The sequence below is a fragment of the Gloeophyllum trabeum genome, assembly GCF_000344685.1.
Source record: "Gloeophyllum trabeum ATCC 11539 unplaced genomic scaffold GLOTRscaffold_00015, whole genome shotgun sequence".
Lineage (NCBI taxonomy): Eukaryota > Fungi > Basidiomycota > Agaricomycetes > Gloeophyllales > Gloeophyllaceae > Gloeophyllum > Gloeophyllum trabeum.
The window spans coordinates 838,269-855,679 of NW_006920424.1; the positions used below are offsets into that span (position 1 = coordinate 838,269).

Sequence of the window (17,411 nt, forward strand, 5' to 3'; positions counted from 1 at the left end):
GCCGTCGATGCCTTAAGTCCTTTTGTACTTGGGGGGAGTGGGCCAATGCTGTGCATGGCTGGTTACGAGTCCTGAGCTGGGCATAAGATACTCCCTATTTTACACTGTATATCATAGAGCTGACACAAATATTCCTATCTTTCTTGAAGTATCATTTGAATTTCACTAGACCGCTCGGGATCATCTTGTATATTCCTTGATTTGCTATAGAGCTCTGAATATATTATGGATTTCCCGCATTTTTCACAATTTTTCTGGCCCTTCTACAGCCTGCAATCAATTCCAGATACCAATGATGTAATGGCTCTGCAGATCGGGTGAACCTGCAGAGAGCCTATGTCATAGAAGGCAGGAGCCAATCAGAGTCCAGGAATCCAAACCGACGCGGCCCGCACCTCAGCCACTGACTACAAGCCACTACAATAGTCAATTCCCACGATAAGCAATAAAAGTAAAACCGCCATGCGGACTAGGACAAGACACACAGTCGATAAATTCACCAAAATATTTTTGTAGACCCGTATAGCATACGCCCAGGACTAGAGAAAATAAAAGAGAGATAAGACGAAGAAATGAGCCCACAAGCGAGCAAATAATGGTCACAGAGACTACAAAAACGCGCCAAAAGTGGTTTTGTAGTCTCACATACAAACGGACTTTCAACCGGAGTTTCAAAAGTGTAGTCTACAATACAAACTATAACTCCCACAACTTCTCGGCACAAAAGGTTCTCACGGGGTACAACGTTCGGCACGCAGGCATATTTTGCGCGTAAGGACTCGTCCTTCGTACCTCAGGACTCGTAACTGTCCTGCCCCACGCCCACCAGTTCGACTGAGGTATCGATAATGCCGCTAAGCCTACTAGTACTAGTACTACAGTCTAAGCAAGGACCATTAATTGGAGCACGTGCCCTGGCAAGGTCACGCGTTGTCGCCTTGACCACTCGACAAACCCCGACAAACCGTCTTGACGGCTTGACGGGGTCACCGAGACAAGGGGTCAAGGCTTGACCCTGCCAACACTGTCTACGTCGCGTCAATCGACGTTCATCGACAGATAACACGGTAGCTAGATTAGGCAACTCGAGCTGTAGCTCGAGCGGTCCGTAGCCGCGGAGAGCCGCTCCATCAACGGCTACGAGCCGACACAAGAATAAAGGTGCCGCTCTCATTGGCTCGCAAATTCTGGCTCGAGCCGCTGTTCGGTCCGGCACGGCACGCCGGCTCGAGCCGTGCCGTGGCAACACTAGAAATCAGGCCATCTGGACTTCCCTACCTTCTTCCGACGTCCCTGGCACCCACTCCGACCCACTCCGACTATACGTGGTTCTCTGAATTGATGGTCTATCGATCTGCAAGCGGCTGTAACACCACTAGTGCAGACAAGGCGACAGTAGGCAATACCCCGGCAGTGCTTCCTCGATATAATGGTAGCTTGGAACGAAGCGGGCTCTGACAGCAGGCCATGGCTTTGCCGGAATATCTCTTGACAGTGACGAGCCTGTTCTTGCCACAGTCCTGTTCTCCGGATCCACTTCCTCAACATCCGTATGCTACTGTGCTTGTTTCTGTTAGCTTTAGATAGGTTCTTCAGTATACATAGCCCACGTTTCTGGGGAAGCGCCAAGCATATTAATAGCATGATTCTTTATATGCTCAAGTTTTGTGCCAGTGTCACCAAACAAGACCTTCGCGCGTTCACGAAAGCAGCCTGGTGCCTACGATATTATAACATCATTCATAAGACAGAAAAGAGACCGGGCTCAGTTTGCCTACGAAAGCAGGGAGGACTCGCACAGGGCGAAGCTGCACTAGCAAGATAGATCCAACACTTACCTGACGGGTATTTTAAGAAGGGCAGCGATATCAAAATCTTACCGCCCATCCACATAGGCAAAGGCATCGAGCTTCCTGTGTATAAATAGAGGGATGCCACGTCAGATAATACAGACGCCCAGACTGCCTAGGGTGAGCGATAATCTCTGTGGTGAACCGTGCACCGATTCAAGCCGGAGGAATCCGTTTTTTAGGCAACGCAAGGCAACCCGGGATGGTCTATATGCTCGATGGTCTGAGGTTTGAGGAGATCAGGCCTTGCCATTGTACAGCACTTCCAGCGATAGAGAGTGTCATTTACCGCCGCTCGACGTAGGAAACGACATGACGCCCAAAATATGACTTCCTGTAGAATCATGTCCACTGCACCCTAAACACACTAAGGCAAAGCCAACCATCTAGCGACCAACTGAGGGAAGTCAGGTGTGCCAAGACCGGTTACTGGGTCCCAACCAGCCGTGGCATTGAACCCGATAGTGCCACATCCAGGGTTGCTGCCAGTAGTTATGTCGTGAAATGCGCCGGTAAAGGCGGGTGAGTATATCTGTTGAGCAGGTTGTTCCAGAGAGTCAGGTAAGTCGAAAAGGATCGTAGAAAGCACACGAACGGTAGGGTTGATGAAACCTATCGGGCTCTTGCCAGCAGCTAGGCGGGCATCGTTGACTAGCGTCAAGATGGAGCCAGTCACCGGAGAGGAAGCTGACGTTCCGAAGACAAGCTCGAACTCTCCATCAATGGCAACAACGTAGTTGGCACTACTTGACCCATTAGACGAGGCACGCGATAATAAATAAAGACACTGACCCATTTGCGGCGACGTCGGGGAAGCCTCTAGACTGTTAACAAAGACAGGCGAAGGTCAGAAACAACTCCGTCATTTGCAATTACATCGAACATTACCTTGCCCGTAGCGTTGTATTGGCTGGCGGTGTAAGGTGGCGGGTAGGCGGTAAGGTAGTGCTCAACTGCGGCTGCCTGGTACGATGGCATCGCGAAGTAGTTGCTGAAACCCCCACCGCTGTAGATAACCTGCATGCAGGCGCTCTCTGGCTCCGCAACGCTGGCACCCGGATTCACTTGGGTGGCCCCGACAGACGTGACGTACGGGCAGGTCCCGGGGAAACTTGGGTTGAACATGGTACCATTAGCGGTCTGAGAACCTGGTGGAGAATAGAATCGTAGCGTTGCATCAAGATGACTGCGCAGAACTAGTGCACGCTCTCGTACCGTCAGAATTTAGGCAGAGATCGCCATTCCCAGCTACTCCATCGTCACCAGAGCTATATAAAACCGTGGTGCCCATCAACCCGAGTTTAGCGTACTCAGCACATTGCCGTGCTGCGTACGCCGGGGAGAGATCAGCTTCATTATAGCCGTAGGACGTCGAGATGACATAGGCGGGGGTGGCGGTACCACAGTCTTCGGGACCTGCGGCGACATATGACGGTAAGCACTTTAGAGGCTAAGCGCAGGCACAGTGTACACACCTTCATAACCACCACCATAGGGATCCGGATAGATGGAGTCGTAGTTGGGGTCGTCCCCACCTTCGAATGTACAGTATGATCCGTCAATAGCATCAAGGAAGTTGTTGAAAGAAGCGCCTGGGCAGTTACGAAATGAGCTGAAAATATAACTCTGATGGATAAATCAATGGGACTACCTTCGACCATATCTCCAGTCTGATACAGCGTGATAGGCTGCGGATCAACCAGAGACATCGCGTACTGGAGATCCAAGTCGCTCTCGCCATTGTAATCAAAGCCTGTGTACTCGGTCTGCGCGTAACCTGAATGGAAAATCTCTCTTGAGGACATTATTTCGTCTATATTCCCGATATTCTTACCTCCATCGATGGACACCATTTTAGGGGAAGACCCGACAAGATTAGGGGTGAAATTGCCGAAAAACATGTTTAAATCCGTCTGCAGATACGCCTGAGGAGTGTATTCGACTAGGCTACGGTTATTGAGATCACGCGGGAGGACAACACGACAACCTACCTATCCCGTAGCTATTCTTGCTGGTAGCGACAGGCTCATAAACAATTCCATACAGGGCCCTCAAACAGATCAGAGTAATCTGTTGATCGCAAGCCTCCAACTGGTTGAGGATGCTACTGACTGTTCCCGTAGTCTTTGGCTTTAGCCCGACACCGGGCTGACCGATGTTGCGCAGCGTGTGGCCGGATGGATTGTTGTCTCTTTTGATGACGGCATCGAAGTGGATGGAGGGTAGGACCAAGTCGACATGCTTGCTGACGTGCTCGGGTAGCTGGTAGCTGTCACACGCTGTAATCCATGGCATTCAGCGCAGGAACATCGAGAAAAAGCGAACGGGAGTTACCGACGTGTTCCTTGCCGGTGAAATGCGAATAGACGTGATATTCTGTGTTCAGAAGACGCTCAGCCTCCTCAATTGTGGCATTGAGTTCTATCCATGTCCTGGCGCCGCTGAGCTTTATCCTGGAGGGCTCGATGCCGGAATCACCCAGCCACTCTCGGACGGTATCGACCGTCTCTCTGCTCGGAGCGAACGTCTGCGCGACCTTGCCAGCCGACCAGTGTTTCCCATAGTTCGCCGACTCCGGCCCAGAGACATCGAGCAGAAGCTCTTCTAGCTTGTCCATGTTACTCTGAACGAGGCCGATGCGCAACGGCAGGACCGCAGCCGAGTCATGTCGACGAGAGCGCGACCATCCTGCGGGCGTGTGCGAACGCTTCTCATGCGTGACCAGCGGAGAGACCCGAGGCTCAGCGAAAGCCACAGAGAGCAGAGCCAACGTCAAGAGCGGAAGGAACAGCATAGCTGGTCTATACTCCAGTCTAGCCGTGGGCCGGCTTTATAGGATGACTCGGGATCACTTGCCATGAGTGGGCGGATATCGTTCACATTTAGACCGTGGAAGATACTCTCACGTCTACCGATGGTAGGACGCGAAGAAGCGTTTGTCGTATCAATGTTGATCAAAGCCATGAGTAGGCGGCACTGCTTGGGTGTAATCAGTTGTGGCTGCGAATTCGATGTGACCGTATAACGCTCGGCAAGAACGGTGAAACCACAGATACACACAGAGACGAATTCATGCAGTTACATCTAGGCGAGACGACGTGCGCGACATGCGCAAGATAAGGATCCAGTCGTCAGCGATGAGACCAACGTACACCGGGAGTATTCTCGGTCGAAGACATCTCCAGGGTAAATCAGTTACACTGCCATTGGCCACAGAGTCGCAAAATGAATGCGTTCATAAGCAAGATCTATTCCGCGGAATGGGACCGGATGCAGTTCCGCCGATGCGCATGGTATCACGATATAGATAGCCACATCTCAGATCGCGTATGTGCAAGAGCTGGAGAGACGCTTTCGGAGGGACTGTCTGGTCACACGAGACAGGACAGTCTCTCCGAAGGCATAAGGGAGATTCCATTTCCAGGTTGTATCGGATAACCGACCTGCAGGATGGACCATGCGACCTCGCTTGAGTGAGAGAATTGACTTCAAAAACCGCGGGTACCAGAGAAGCCGGACTTGCAGCCAGCTGTGCTGGCTGTCCTCCAGTAGGACCTTCAAAATTTAGTTGGTAAAGGTGCAGCTTGTCGGCGTTGGTTCGACATCAGGTATGGGCGCCGGGCCGCGGCGTTCTCAAAACCGCAAGGCAGTGAACGAAAGATAATGCCAAGGCCCGTCTTAGCAGGGACGTGGCTGACAATGTAATTTGAACCCATTGGAACAACCGACAAGGCCATTCAACTTAGAAAATGCTCTCCTCTGGAGTTGGTTGTAAGAGTGGACAGCGGTGCTTTCCGCTGGGCGTACGCAGGGAAAGGTAGCCTGCCCGGAGGACCACATCGCTGGGGACCCGTACACAGCATACAAAGGAATCAAGAAATGTTGAAGATTCGGAAGAGCAAGCGACAGAATCCGCCGGAATATGCAGTGGGGTCGTCATTGGGTCGTCAGCGAGGTGATTGTGCGAAGGTTTCTTCCGGAGCGACGGCGACGTACCATCGTCCGCAATTGCCTACAATCCTAGTTACGCGTTCTGAGCTTCGAAATGTTCTTCGACCTGAATCTTCCAGTACCAAGTCCGCCCGTTACTCGTCAAAATCAAACAAACAAAGGAAAGGGCAAGCAGCCAGCCGCCACCCTATCAGTCTCGTACTCTGCTGCCCAAGTCGCGGCCATAGAGCATCGGGTAGACCTTCTGGTCCATTGTCAGTATTTCTGGAGCAGAAGGATCGATGTACACGAGAGCTAACGAGGGCCAGATAGTAGGATACTCCGTCATTGCATTTAATCAAGCGGTGCAGAAGAAAATCGACCCGAAAACACATGTCAACATTTTGGACCCTCTGTTGTCCCAGATGCGAAAGCGGTCGGATATCGTTTATCTGAAGCGACTGACTATCGTCCTGGACGATGAAAGCGAGAAGGGATTTGGCTTGGCGAGTCCTTCATTTCGTCGCCATCCGGCTTACTCTGACCTTCGCCCAGACAAATAACAACCAGTCGCTAGTTGCACCCTATGATATCCTCGCGCTATCACCCACCACGGGCGGGAGCTTCACGCTCGCGTGCCTCACGCACACGCTCCCCTCCCCGCTCACCACGCACATCATCAGCCTTCCGCTCTCCCTCCCGCGCCTCCCCTTCCATCTAAAGCACACGGTCGTACGCACGGCCATCAAGAACGGCGCGGTCTTCGAAGTGAATTATGCTGGAGCGCTGGGCGTGGAGGACGGCGGGGAGGCGGGGAAGCGCAATTGGTGGGCGGGCGCGCGGGAGCTGGTGAGGGTGGTAAAGGGCAAGGGCGTCCTTGTGAGCGGCGGGGTCAGTAATGACTGGGATCTGCGGGCGCCTCGGGATGTGGGGAACTTGTGAGTTGTGCATGTCAGGCTATGGCGCTGTGTGGCTCCTGACCAAGCTGTCAAGGATCACGCTGCTTGGTTTGCCTCAAGACGTCGCACATCACGCCTCAACTACAATTCCGAAGTCACTGGTTCTCAGAGCGCGTAAGAAACGTATATTTCTCCGTAGATGCAGATTCTAATGTCTTGCCGTAGAGACGCGCCGGACATACCGTGCGATCCTCTCGGAGCCAAAAATTGTGATACCCGAAAGCGCAACCGGACAAACCGAAGCCGCCTTCACCTCAGAGACAGGGAGTCAGGTGGACGTTGTGCAAGCATCTTGTATCCAGGCAACGTCAGAACCTGTCAAAGGTCAGGACCAGCTGCCCATCTCTACAGGGCCAACCGCAGCTGGGAATGGTAAGAAACGCCCCCTGGAGCTCGACGACAAGGTAGTTCCGCTATCGGCGGAGGGAGACGCATCAGAGAGGAAGAAAAAGAAAAAGCGGAAGAATAAGGATAATGGCGGGGTTACGAGCTGAGTGGTTGCGCTCCCTACATGTATTGTGTACTCAACTTGGAGTTGCGTTTCAATATGGTAATGGTCGAATGTATACGGGCCTGGCACTTTGAATGGCCACTACCTCTTTCCGGCTCGGATAGGAACGGACATCGGCCAATATTTCCACGAGATTTAAGGTGGTGTTTGTACAGACCCTGGCAGAACTGACGCTTCATTCGCGACAGGCAGTGTGGCGATCTCTTCCCCGATCCGGCCGAGCAGTAACTGCTCAATTATGGAGAATGGTTACAGTAGGGGGTCCCTCAATTCAACGCTTACAACTTGTAGTTGATAGTCGACAAGCCGTGCGCTAACCGCCTCTCTGCGGTCGCGCAGAGAATAATGGTTCGTGGCCGTCCAGTCGAATATGTACACGTTGGGCTACAATTGGCCTCGAAACGATTTCTAGGGGATCGTGAAATTGAAAGTTTTACCGATGCTGTCAATGGTTTAGAAACTCGCTCAAGAAGTCCAACTGGTATCTCGTGGATTCCAAGTGCCAAGTGATGTACCCGTCCCTCCATCCTCTCCATTGTCTGGCGACCTGCCTGTCTATCGCCTCGTCCACATCGTCATCCTCTTCGGCTTCCCCAGCTACACTGTTGTCGAAGTCGGCCAAGCGAAGTAAGACATCGACTCTGTGGAACGATTCCTTCACCTGATCACACAGGAGGTCTATGGTATCGTTCACGTCCCAGTCCGTCGTGCCCAAAAGAGTCTGCTGCCTTCGGATGGACTGCGTCAAGAGTTGGACCAGGTTAAACTCTTCGCCTTCCATCTCTTCTTTGTGGAAGGACAGCAGGTCGTTCATGATCTCCTATCGAGTAAATGGGAAGACCATTTGAGGATGTACCCCGTCACTGCGGTGTGAATGACGTACAATCGTGAACGCAATATCGGGTATAGCCTTGATATACCGCGTGAGTGGCAATTCCTGCGCCCGGTTCGCTTTGAAAATGGCGGCTGCATATGATTCAGCTATGGCAGTCTTCTGGCGAAGGAAATGTGGGCTGGCAATCGTCGGTAAGCCAGGCCTCCCATGTTCATCATGGGTTATCACGTACAATCTGACTGCTTCTGCTTCCAGTTTCATGGAGCTCAACCGGACTTCTTTTGCGTGGTTCAGGCTTGCTTCACCTCCCTTCCGATGTTCCACCAGACGGTTATATCCCGTATCGAACGGGCTCGCTCGTAACTCCTCGTCGACCGTTACTATCCTTTTCTCTAGCAACGCAGCGTCCACATACGCGATCCAGGGTGCGACACCTATGTTACGCAACACGGCGTCTTTCTCATAGTAATCCGACATCTCCCGGATACACTCTTCGTAGATAGGAAGGATAGTGCCGGAAGGTTGAGACTGCCCGACGTACATCCTGTGCGAGAAGAGCGCCATGTGCTCGTACATGGCCTCGTCCTCCAAGGAATCGTCGATCGCTATGGCGAGCACGGTGAGCTTAGACATGATCATGAGGAGTTCTCTGTCCCCGAGAGGGTATGCTCGTATGTTGACTTGGCTGCCCTGGTCTTCCAGAGCGGCAAGTTTCCTCTGATCCCAATGGAGAGCGGGTTGGACTTTCGTCACCATCCACTCATGCAGGGCGTTGTCGAAGTCGGGATCGGGAGTGGCTGGTGGGTCGTAGCGGTAGCCGATCTGGTGAAGCAGTTGGCGAACTCGGACCTTGTGGTCGATGGAAGTCTTGTCGACTGACTTCTCCGGAGAATAATTGAGAGTTGTCGCGTTGCGCGTAGCCTTCAACTTGGGTACAGCCATCCGACGTACTTCAAGGTCGATCTGGGCGGGTCTCATGCTGCCTAGGTGCCTCTGTGAACTCTGAGGAGTGCTGGGCTGGAGGCGATGGGATGCTGATGATTACTAGGGCTGTTCAAGGGTACCTCTTATACCTATGAGCTCCCCATCTAAACTTTTTCCTGCTCTTACGAAGCAGACAGGCCGTCGGATCTGTTTAACCCAGGGAACTGCGTTCTCATATCAGTTCTACATAGTGACGCGTTGACAGGTATGTTCTATATATGCTAAGGACAGCGTTAAGATAACCTAACGCCGGCCTGCGAATTCAAGATGGCCGTTGGTATTACGTGAAGTGGCAATCCCAGCATTCAGGAAAGGTGGGTAATCCAGTTAATCGATTTTGGGTATTCCGATCTCCTCTTCCGGGGTTCTTGGTCTCTACGCTCCATGGGACAAAACTCCAGCATCGCATTCGGATATTTGACTTGTCAATAATACGGAGATAACATAAGAGGATATCATCCGGCTACAGGCTGATCCCGTGTCATGCGGCCCTCGCCCAGGGGCCATAGAAGTAGCAAGAGATTCACAAGTAAGGTGCGTCATGAGCGGGTGTTTAGCACGAGTAGTCCTACGTCCTATTGCTTAACGCTTATGAGAGACATCAACAGGGGAATGCGATTTCATTGAGCTAGCTGTAAGCGTTTACGGCCCTTCTGCATAAGGCTCCGAGCAATTGGCGTATCCGCGTGCGAATACTCATGAAGATTTGGTCGGAAATGAAACCGTACGGTGTCACCGCTTCTGTCATTGGTCGGTGTAGAGACTGATATGGACGTACGGGAGAATGCAGGTCCGACCGTAGCTGAGAATCGTTAAAGGAGCCTAGAAGACAAGGCCGCAACGTCACGAACGAAGCGAAGATTAAGAGGCAAAATAAAGCGGAAGGAAAGAACAACCGGGGAATCTACGAGCTGAGTGTTGTCAGTCTGTCGAGATTTCTGCATTCAAATCGACGGCCCTCTGTCGTGTCCGTGTCCGATACTAGAGGTTATCGTCTACGATCTCAGTAGCTTTGCGCCGTACATGACCGGCGAAAGCAGAGAACACAAGGAACGAGGAGCTCCTCCCATACTGTCAGGGCTCTCTTGAGAAGTCCAGCCATACATCCAGACTTCAAGTGCCTGGTGATGGATCCATCCTTAAAGCCTCTCCATTGTTTGGGAACCTGTCTATCACCTTGTCTACGTCTTTGGCCTCTCCGATTTCGCTGACTGTCTCGTAATCGAAGTCGTCCAAGCGAAGCAAGATACCGAATCTGTCCAACGCCTGACATGCTTGCACTGCAGCTCTATGGTATCGTCCGCTGTGCTGGCTGGCTGTGTATGAAGTTGTGTCGGATGCTCTTCCGCCTGATTTTCCTTGTGAAGATGCGAGGTCTTATCTACTCACCAATGGGAGGAGGAGCTCTACCATGTCAGCTCAGCGTGTGCTTTAAACTGGTATCTCTCATCTAAGCCCGTCGATAATATGATCGAGCCGCCCTATTCAAGTCCAGACCGGCCGCTAATGCATGTGCCCTCAAGTACAGAAGTTCTCAGTACATCAGTGTCCCAACGTCGTAGGCTATAATGGACCGTACAGGCTCTGACGGCTTCTTCTCGTCATTCAGTATTCCGATCTCCCTTCCCCGAGTTTCGCGGTCGCTTCGCTCTCTTGGAGGGAACTCCGAAACCTCGTACGAACCTGAACCTGGTTCCTTTTTCCATACGAAAGGTTGTAATGCGGCCCTTTTCCTCCTTCCCACGACCAATTGCCTGGACCATCCTGCCGCTTCCTCGCTATCGTTATGGGAATTCACCTAGGTTATCTAGGCTGCTGTGACTGCTTCAGGAACAGTTCCGAGCCTCGTCTCGTGCATGGCTCGGAGATTTGGAGTGCGCCTCCATGTCAAGTGATGAAGATTTGGGTTGGAAATGATCCGTACCTAGCGACTGCTGTTGCCGGCGCCCCACAGAGCTCATGAGAACTGTCTGAGGAATCAGGATTGCGTCATAACATTTTGGAATGGGGATGCAAGAGATCTCAAATAGAAAGCTCGGACATAGGCCAATCCCCAGGACCCAGGGTTCGGCGTCTAGTGTTGCTCCTGCAGTGAAGTCGCAGTGTCGCACAGTGGAGTTTTTGGCACTGCAACCCAAGTGAAGTGAAGTTGAAGGCGCTTCAACGTCTTCATTGAAGTGGTCAGATCAGCCTCGGGATATCCCGTAATATTCCCACGTACGCGTGGTGAAGGCACTGACTTGCCCTCGTAGGACGAACTCGGGGATATCTGCATATACATTGTACTCTAAAATACACGAATAATGCCCATACCATCTGCCAGGACGTATGATACCAAAAGTCGAGTCGAGACCTTGTCATATGGACTCCTGATGAATTTCTTGAGCCCAGTGCAGACTGCCAGCATATCATGGAGGTTATCTGCCACGGCCGTTCTATTGTTATCTCTGCACGGGGTATGACGCGGAGTAGATACGACTCTGCGACTCGGACACCACTTGGACGCAGGGCGAGCGTGTCTGGTGGCGCGCGCTGCCATTAACGGTCAGCACGTGGCCATGATTGATCAGACTTCAAAGGCAATTCATGACGACTGTGCAGTGGGTGAAGTACGTCAAACTTGAAGTGAAGTGAGACAGTCTGCAACGTCACCTCACTGCAGGAGCAACACTAGCTGCGGGTCCGCGGTAGCGAGCGACCAACTTTCGCAACAATGTCAACAGCTCAGTTTGATTATTCAACCCACGATTGTCTAGACAAGTGAGGTATCTATCTATGTATCTGGTACTACGAATGAGCGTGCGATGCGATTGAATTATGCTACATGGTCCATGTGGTAATTATGCCTGTCAGTGTCTATGTAGGTGTCCGAATCATAGCACAAATGAATCAAGAAACATTAGCCGTCGTGATCAATCAAAAGCAAAATCAAGTATTGTAGTCCGTTCACGCCAACAGCAGGCCACCCGCAGCGCCCCAGACCAACGCCAAAATTTGCACGCTGAATCCTCTACTGCGTGTAGCGTCGTTCTTATTAGAAGATGCCTTCCCTGTTGAACTGACAACGGCAGCAGGACTGCCAATGGTGGCACTGGGGGCTATCCCATCGACACCATTTTCACCCAGGGCCGTTGACGAGAGGCTGGCGAACCCGACTGACGGGGGCGAGTACCGGAAGGCTGTGTACACGTTTTTCTATCAAACACGTTACTTTCAGTACGAGAACCACGGAGCGCTCGAGGCATTGATATACTGACCAAGAATGCGTCACCGACGATCCAGCCAGGCGTGTTATCGCCGGTGTTAACCTCGAAGAACGCGCCTACGCATTGTGTCCCGCTAGAGTCAACCTGTGTGTGCTCAAAGTCGTCCGGCGAAATAGACCAGGACGGGCCGCCAAAAGATATCGACGATGACACAGAGGTGCTGCATGCTGGTCACGTAAGATCTTTCATGTCAGGCGTACTGCGGTTCTAAATATTGACACTTACGATAGAACCAGTACCCTTCCCAGCTTCCAGTCCCTGCCTGAGCGCCGTCGATGTTCGAGTACAGGCTTTGGACTAGGTCGGACGGGCCGCCAATGAGGGTCGTACCGGTATCAATTGCAGCGTATTGGTTCGATCCAGAGGTCGGTAAGCTGATACTCTTTCCCTGCACCGTGAGACCTGTAAAATTCCGGCGTCTTTTTTTTTGCTAGCTCGAAGAGAGGCAACATGACGCACTTGTGACGGGAAGAGTCCAGTACGCTACCTGGTCCGATGGCACATTCTGGTAATCAATAGAACCAGTGTACAAGGAGTCGTTGACGTAACCCATGGAGAACTGTCCTCCAGGTTCGAGCTCCTTCGCATGGGAATCATTACCAAACCTATTAGGCCAATTGTCAGTCATTGACGATTCGCCTATGTCACCCCGAAAATTACCTCGTCAAGAAGAATCCCATCACGCCGCTATCCCACTGGCCACTAGCCGCCAAGGTCTGCCAAACCGGTGTAGCCTTACTACTGGCTAGCGATTGCCAGGCAAGGCCCATCAAGCCGCTCAACGGGGAGCTGAGCACGCCATTCGCAGTGTCGCACACCCCGAACGTCTGATCGCTGACCTGGAAGCCAGCGACTTGGACGGTATCCTGTCCGAGCGTCCCGGTCGCCTGTCCCGAGGCGTACTGAATGGCAAACGGTGTCGTAAGATTTTTGAAGGTGGATGAGGATGCAGGATCGAATAGCGGAATGGAATTGGATGCCGCCGATGTAGGTCCACCGCCAGAACTGCTCGCGCAGCCGCTACAAGACGAAGAGGCGAGCCATAAATCTGACGAGCCTGTGTCCAGGATGACGTTGTAAGAGACAGCTGGTGTGCCGATTGCCACGGAGCCGTAGTAGCTGCATGGCACGGATGTCAAGATGGTTTAATTTGTGCAAATAAGAAAACTGCTCACTCGGAATCTGCATCCTGGTCCGTCAGGAGGTTCATGCCGCTGGCTCTCTTCGATTTGACCTGGCCATTGTACTTCTTCGTAACGTACTCGCGGTGCCGTACAGCCCACTCGTCCCATTCTGCTGCGCTTCTCTTGTGAACCGATCGTCTTGTCAGCGGTATTGTCGTGCCCTTGGACGGTGGCGCTGAGGGTGCAGGGGAACAGATCACCGCAGAAGTGGAAAGCAGGGACACAAGCAGAACGTTGGGGATGCAGGATCTCATGGCGAGGAAAAGTGGATGGTGGGCGTGAGCGTGAGTGTGTCGTATAATAAGGTATGGACACGGGTGATATCTGACTCCAACAGTCAAGCTGTGGGGCAATGATGCTGCGCTCTGACAACCCGGAACAAGTCCGGAAGAGCAAGGGAAAGAGAGGAACCAGGAAAGAGCAGACAAACACGCAACTCTTATGCAGGACTGCGGGAGGTGGAGATAAATAAACACGGGGACGGCCCTGCCTCAGCGCAGCTTCAGACCGCAGTTCTCCCTGTGCCGATCACTAAGCGCCCATGACGCGAAGTACTCGCGGGCGGCGGGATCGGCCTTCTGTTTTTATCGCGCTCGTGCCACCCGGGCCACGTGACCGTATTGCTCCTGCACAACAAACAAGAGACAGTAGAAAATGACTCAATGAGCCTCTAGTATGCCAGGTGATGGGTAGCATGGTCGGAGAAAATAAAATGTACTCACATGAGCTATCTGTTCCGGAACCGTGATTTTTATGCGGAAGAGCTCAACCTAGATCAAGACAGGACGCGGGTAGAGGACCCGGCCAGATGGTAGGCTCAGCAGCGCCAGAAGCCTGACCCTGTAAATCACAGCCTTCCGTAAAGAGACGCGGAGGATATACGTTTGTATAGATCTGCTTTCTAGAGTATAATTTCCCATCAGGGTTTCTTCAAATAAGAGCCTAGCAGTCTGGGTGGACCGTAGCCTACCAGTATCTCCTGCTACTCAGAGGACGTGGCAGAGGTCGAGAGAGGAGATAACCAGTAGAATCAGTTGTCCCTCTCTTATATATGGCTTGAAGAGAAGCATAAACAGGAATAAACAGCGCTAGCATATGTCGAAGTACGAAACAGGTTACTACTTTTGGCAGGAGGAACACCATATTGGGCTACCATCAGAGGTTCTGAGCATCGTCGGCTATTACACTTTCCATCGTCGTGTGAGATGCTTGACCTTAACCTAAGGACCGTTTCCTCTAGAAGGCAAGTAGTTCAGGAATCGTTAGAGCGGCCTCGTCCTTAAGCGGTTGAAGTTTTAATATCAGGGCCCGTATTGTCTAGCACTCGAGGGAAGTAGCAAACGCTACCGAAGTCACGCAGCAGAGGAGGAGATGGGATTGAAATTTGTACTCAGGAGGACGCGGGAGGCGCACGAGCTCGACACTAAGGAGGCTCATTGTGTATTTTTTGTCCCGGGGTAGGTAGGCAGGGTAACTGGCGTAGCAGTTGAAACTAGCCAAACATGTACAGATCACGCCGTCCAGACTGAGTACAAGATCACGGAGTCCTCTTAGGGTATACGGCCGACAGTTGAATGTAACAGGTCAACTACCGTACCCTTACATCTTGCTTGCCAATGAACTCCTCACACTAAGGACCTCCTCGCCGTGCTCCGCCCACCACCGGTTTACCTCTTCATCTGCATCATAACTGAATTGCACGACGTTCTTCGACTTGTCCGCCCACTGGTTTGCATTGCCCTCCAACGTCTCGCCGCTCGGCTCTTGTCCGAGCTCAATGCGCATTGCCTGCTTCATAGACTCATCGCGCACTTCCTGTTCAGGCCCATCGGGAAGGTGGAATATCTTCTGGTTCAGCCGTGCAGATGCTTGTGTAGCGGAAGCACGAGGCAGCCGTAAGGTTTCATATGCGTGGATGAGTTTCGGGACCTGGGCGGGGTTCTCCAGGCGAGAGAACAAGTTGCCCAAGACAGCACCGTCTTCAATCTGCGGATGCTGGGTCTGAGTAATTTGACAGACAAACTGTCTAAAGGGGAACACTTACCGCCATTGCCGCTCCTTGCGCGCGGTACGGCTAGACAAGGGTAAATCCATCAGCGTACACGCAGCGGTACGTCGCAACCTACAAGCATAGGATGGCACGCGTCCCCCAGTAATATCACCTTGTCATCTTGGTGAATCCACGTATCCAGCGGTGCGCGGTCCATCAACTTCCCCTTCAACGCCGTTTTTACAAGGCCGTAAAGTTTCTGCACTCTGGTCGGTAGATGGGGTAAGCTTTGCTGACATATAATCGTAGAAAGGCTGACCGGGGCTCCCAACCTGCGACCAGACCCCTCATCTGATCAGGATTACCTTCCGCCGTCCAGGATTCGGTCGACCCGTCGTCTGGGTAAGCCATTACCAAATTGTACTCCTTCTTCGCTCGCTATGGACGGAGAACAGGGAAATTCTAGGTACATGAGTGAGAGTTGAACGTGGGATCTCACAATGTTGTAAGCCATAATGTGCCTGCCCGGTCCCATCCACCCACACATCTCGGGTATATCAACGAGGCTTCTGAGCTGGGGATCCTTAATCATCTCATCCGTCGACACAATGGCCCGGTATACAGCATCGCCAGTAGGCACCGGTTTATCCGGTCCACCTATGACCACTTCTCTGACGAACGACTTGACCCCGTCTGCCCCGACGATGAGATCAGTCTTGATGACTTCACCCGATTCGAGAGTGAGGTTGGGTACCGAAGGGTCAATAGCGACAACTCGGGACTTGAGGCGGAGGCTCATGTGAGGAGATGCCAGGTCGAACAAGATCTTGTGAAAGTCGGCACGCTAATAAGGGCCACCCCCGGGTTCAATGATACATTGCTTGACATCAGTGCGACGAGTACATACGTGAATATGATAGTACGGGGCGCCGTGGTCCTCCTCTATCTTCTTTCCCCATCTTGTGTACGCGATCCTTTCACCGGTTTCCCCTTCGAACAGCATTGGTCAGAGCAGGCGTTAGCATGTTTTCTGTACGGAAACTCACATCGATGGAATGCGAGCGCTTCCGGCGTCACTACAACCTCCTCCAAGACTTGTCTAAGCCCCCACCGGAACAGTAACCTGTTAACATTCGGCGTAACTTGAATGCCGGCGCCAACCTCTCCAATCGCGTGCGCACTGTCTAATACCGTAATCTTATGCCCAGCTTGTCCCAGACAGTAAGCCGCCGCGAGTCCGCCCAATCCGCACCCTACGATGACGATGTCGAGGGGTACAGTAGCCTTGCGTCCATTATACAAGTCCGTCACCTGACGACGCAATCAGAGATAAGTGAGCAGCGCAGACAGAAGAAGAAGGCGTGCGAGATGCACCTCTGTCTTCTTCAGCGCGTCTTCCACCACGGACTTCGCAATCAGCTAGACATCCATGCATATTGTCAGAGGAACTTGAGTACACAAATGCAGGGCTCGTCGCTCACATTGTCAGACATCGTCGGTGCGGAGAGGACTGGCAGGGTCTATCTCCGCGGCAGAGACATCAGGTGTTATCGTCAGAGAAAATCCATGGATAAAGCGTTTTTGCATGAGAAGATATAACTGGATCGTACGGGTAGTACGGGTTCCAAAGTTAGTAAAGCGGCCGGCAGCGTCGAGCGGCGCAGGTGCTTTCATAGGCTGAGGAACATAACATACCCCGAGGCCATCACGTCGTGATCAGATGCAAATGACGTCCGACACGGTCGCATTTGCGAGGTTGATCAAGGGCCGCCTCTGAAGATCTGACCAATGACCACAGTACGGGCAATAGCCCCTATAATGTCTCTGGCTTGTGGGCGACGAACTCCTTTTTACAATAGAGCATATTCGGTGGAGGATATACCACTAATCCTTATTCTTGGA

General features: G+C 52.3%; 5 protein-coding genes across 5 annotated transcripts; 1 reads left to right on the top strand and 4 right to left on the bottom strand.

Annotated features, from left to right (window-relative positions):
- Positions 1-2,217: 2,217 nt before the first annotated feature.
- Positions 2,218-4,644, bottom strand: GLOTRDRAFT_48672 (subtilisin-like protein; the record flags this gene model as incomplete). The annotated part of the gene is made up of 10 exons (XM_007871688.1): positions 2,218-2,382; positions 2,446-2,593; positions 2,643-2,674; positions 2,739-2,998; positions 3,066-3,266; positions 3,326-3,442; positions 3,502-3,627; positions 3,685-3,792; positions 3,842-4,129; positions 4,185-4,644. The coding sequence occupies 10 exons, from the start codon at positions 4,642-4,644 to the stop codon at positions 2,218-2,220; spliced, it is 1,905 nt and encodes a 634-aa protein (XP_007869879.1).
- Positions 4,645-5,979: 1,335 nt separating this feature from the next.
- On the top strand, positions 5,980-7,324 carry GLOTRDRAFT_123182 (PHP domain-like protein). The gene is made up of 5 exons (XM_007871896.1): positions 5,980-6,055; positions 6,114-6,286; positions 6,336-6,718; positions 6,774-6,853; positions 6,905-7,324. The coding sequence occupies exons 2-5, from the start codon at positions 6,206-6,208 to the stop codon at positions 7,231-7,233; spliced, it is 873 nt and encodes a 290-aa protein (XP_007870087.1). The 5' UTR covers positions 5,980-6,055; positions 6,114-6,205; the 3' UTR covers positions 7,234-7,324.
- Positions 7,325-7,695: 371 nt separating this feature from the next.
- Positions 7,696-9,063, bottom strand: GLOTRDRAFT_96364 (uncharacterized protein; the record flags this gene model as incomplete). The annotated part of the gene is made up of 3 exons (XM_007871897.1): positions 7,696-8,070; positions 8,134-8,263; positions 8,318-9,063. The coding sequence occupies 3 exons, from the start codon at positions 9,061-9,063 to the stop codon at positions 7,696-7,698; spliced, it is 1,251 nt and encodes a 416-aa protein (XP_007870088.1).
- A 2,712-nt stretch (positions 9,064-11,775) lies between these two features.
- Positions 11,776-14,007, bottom strand: GLOTRDRAFT_117968 (acid protease). The gene is made up of 6 exons (XM_007871898.1): positions 13,511-14,007; positions 12,996-13,454; positions 12,795-12,940; positions 12,561-12,737; positions 12,327-12,502; positions 11,776-12,264 (listed from the first exon to the last, which is right to left on the bottom strand). Exons 1-6 carry the CDS (start codon positions 13,771-13,773, stop codon positions 12,016-12,018), a joined length of 1,470 nt encoding a protein of 489 aa, XP_007870089.1. The 5' UTR covers positions 13,774-14,007; the 3' UTR covers positions 11,776-12,015.
- Positions 14,008-15,118: 1,111 nt separating this feature from the next.
- GLOTRDRAFT_108145 (FAD/NAD P-binding domain-containing protein) lies at positions 15,119-16,944 on the bottom strand (the record flags this gene model as incomplete). Its single annotated transcript, XM_007871899.1, has 8 exons — positions 15,119-15,505; positions 15,564-15,593; positions 15,646-15,775; positions 15,829-15,947; positions 16,009-16,353; positions 16,417-16,499; positions 16,556-16,762; positions 16,884-16,944. The coding sequence occupies 8 exons, from the start codon at positions 16,942-16,944 to the stop codon at positions 15,119-15,121; spliced, it is 1,362 nt and encodes a 453-aa protein (XP_007870090.1).
- Between the last annotated feature and the right edge of the window lie 467 nt (positions 16,945-17,411).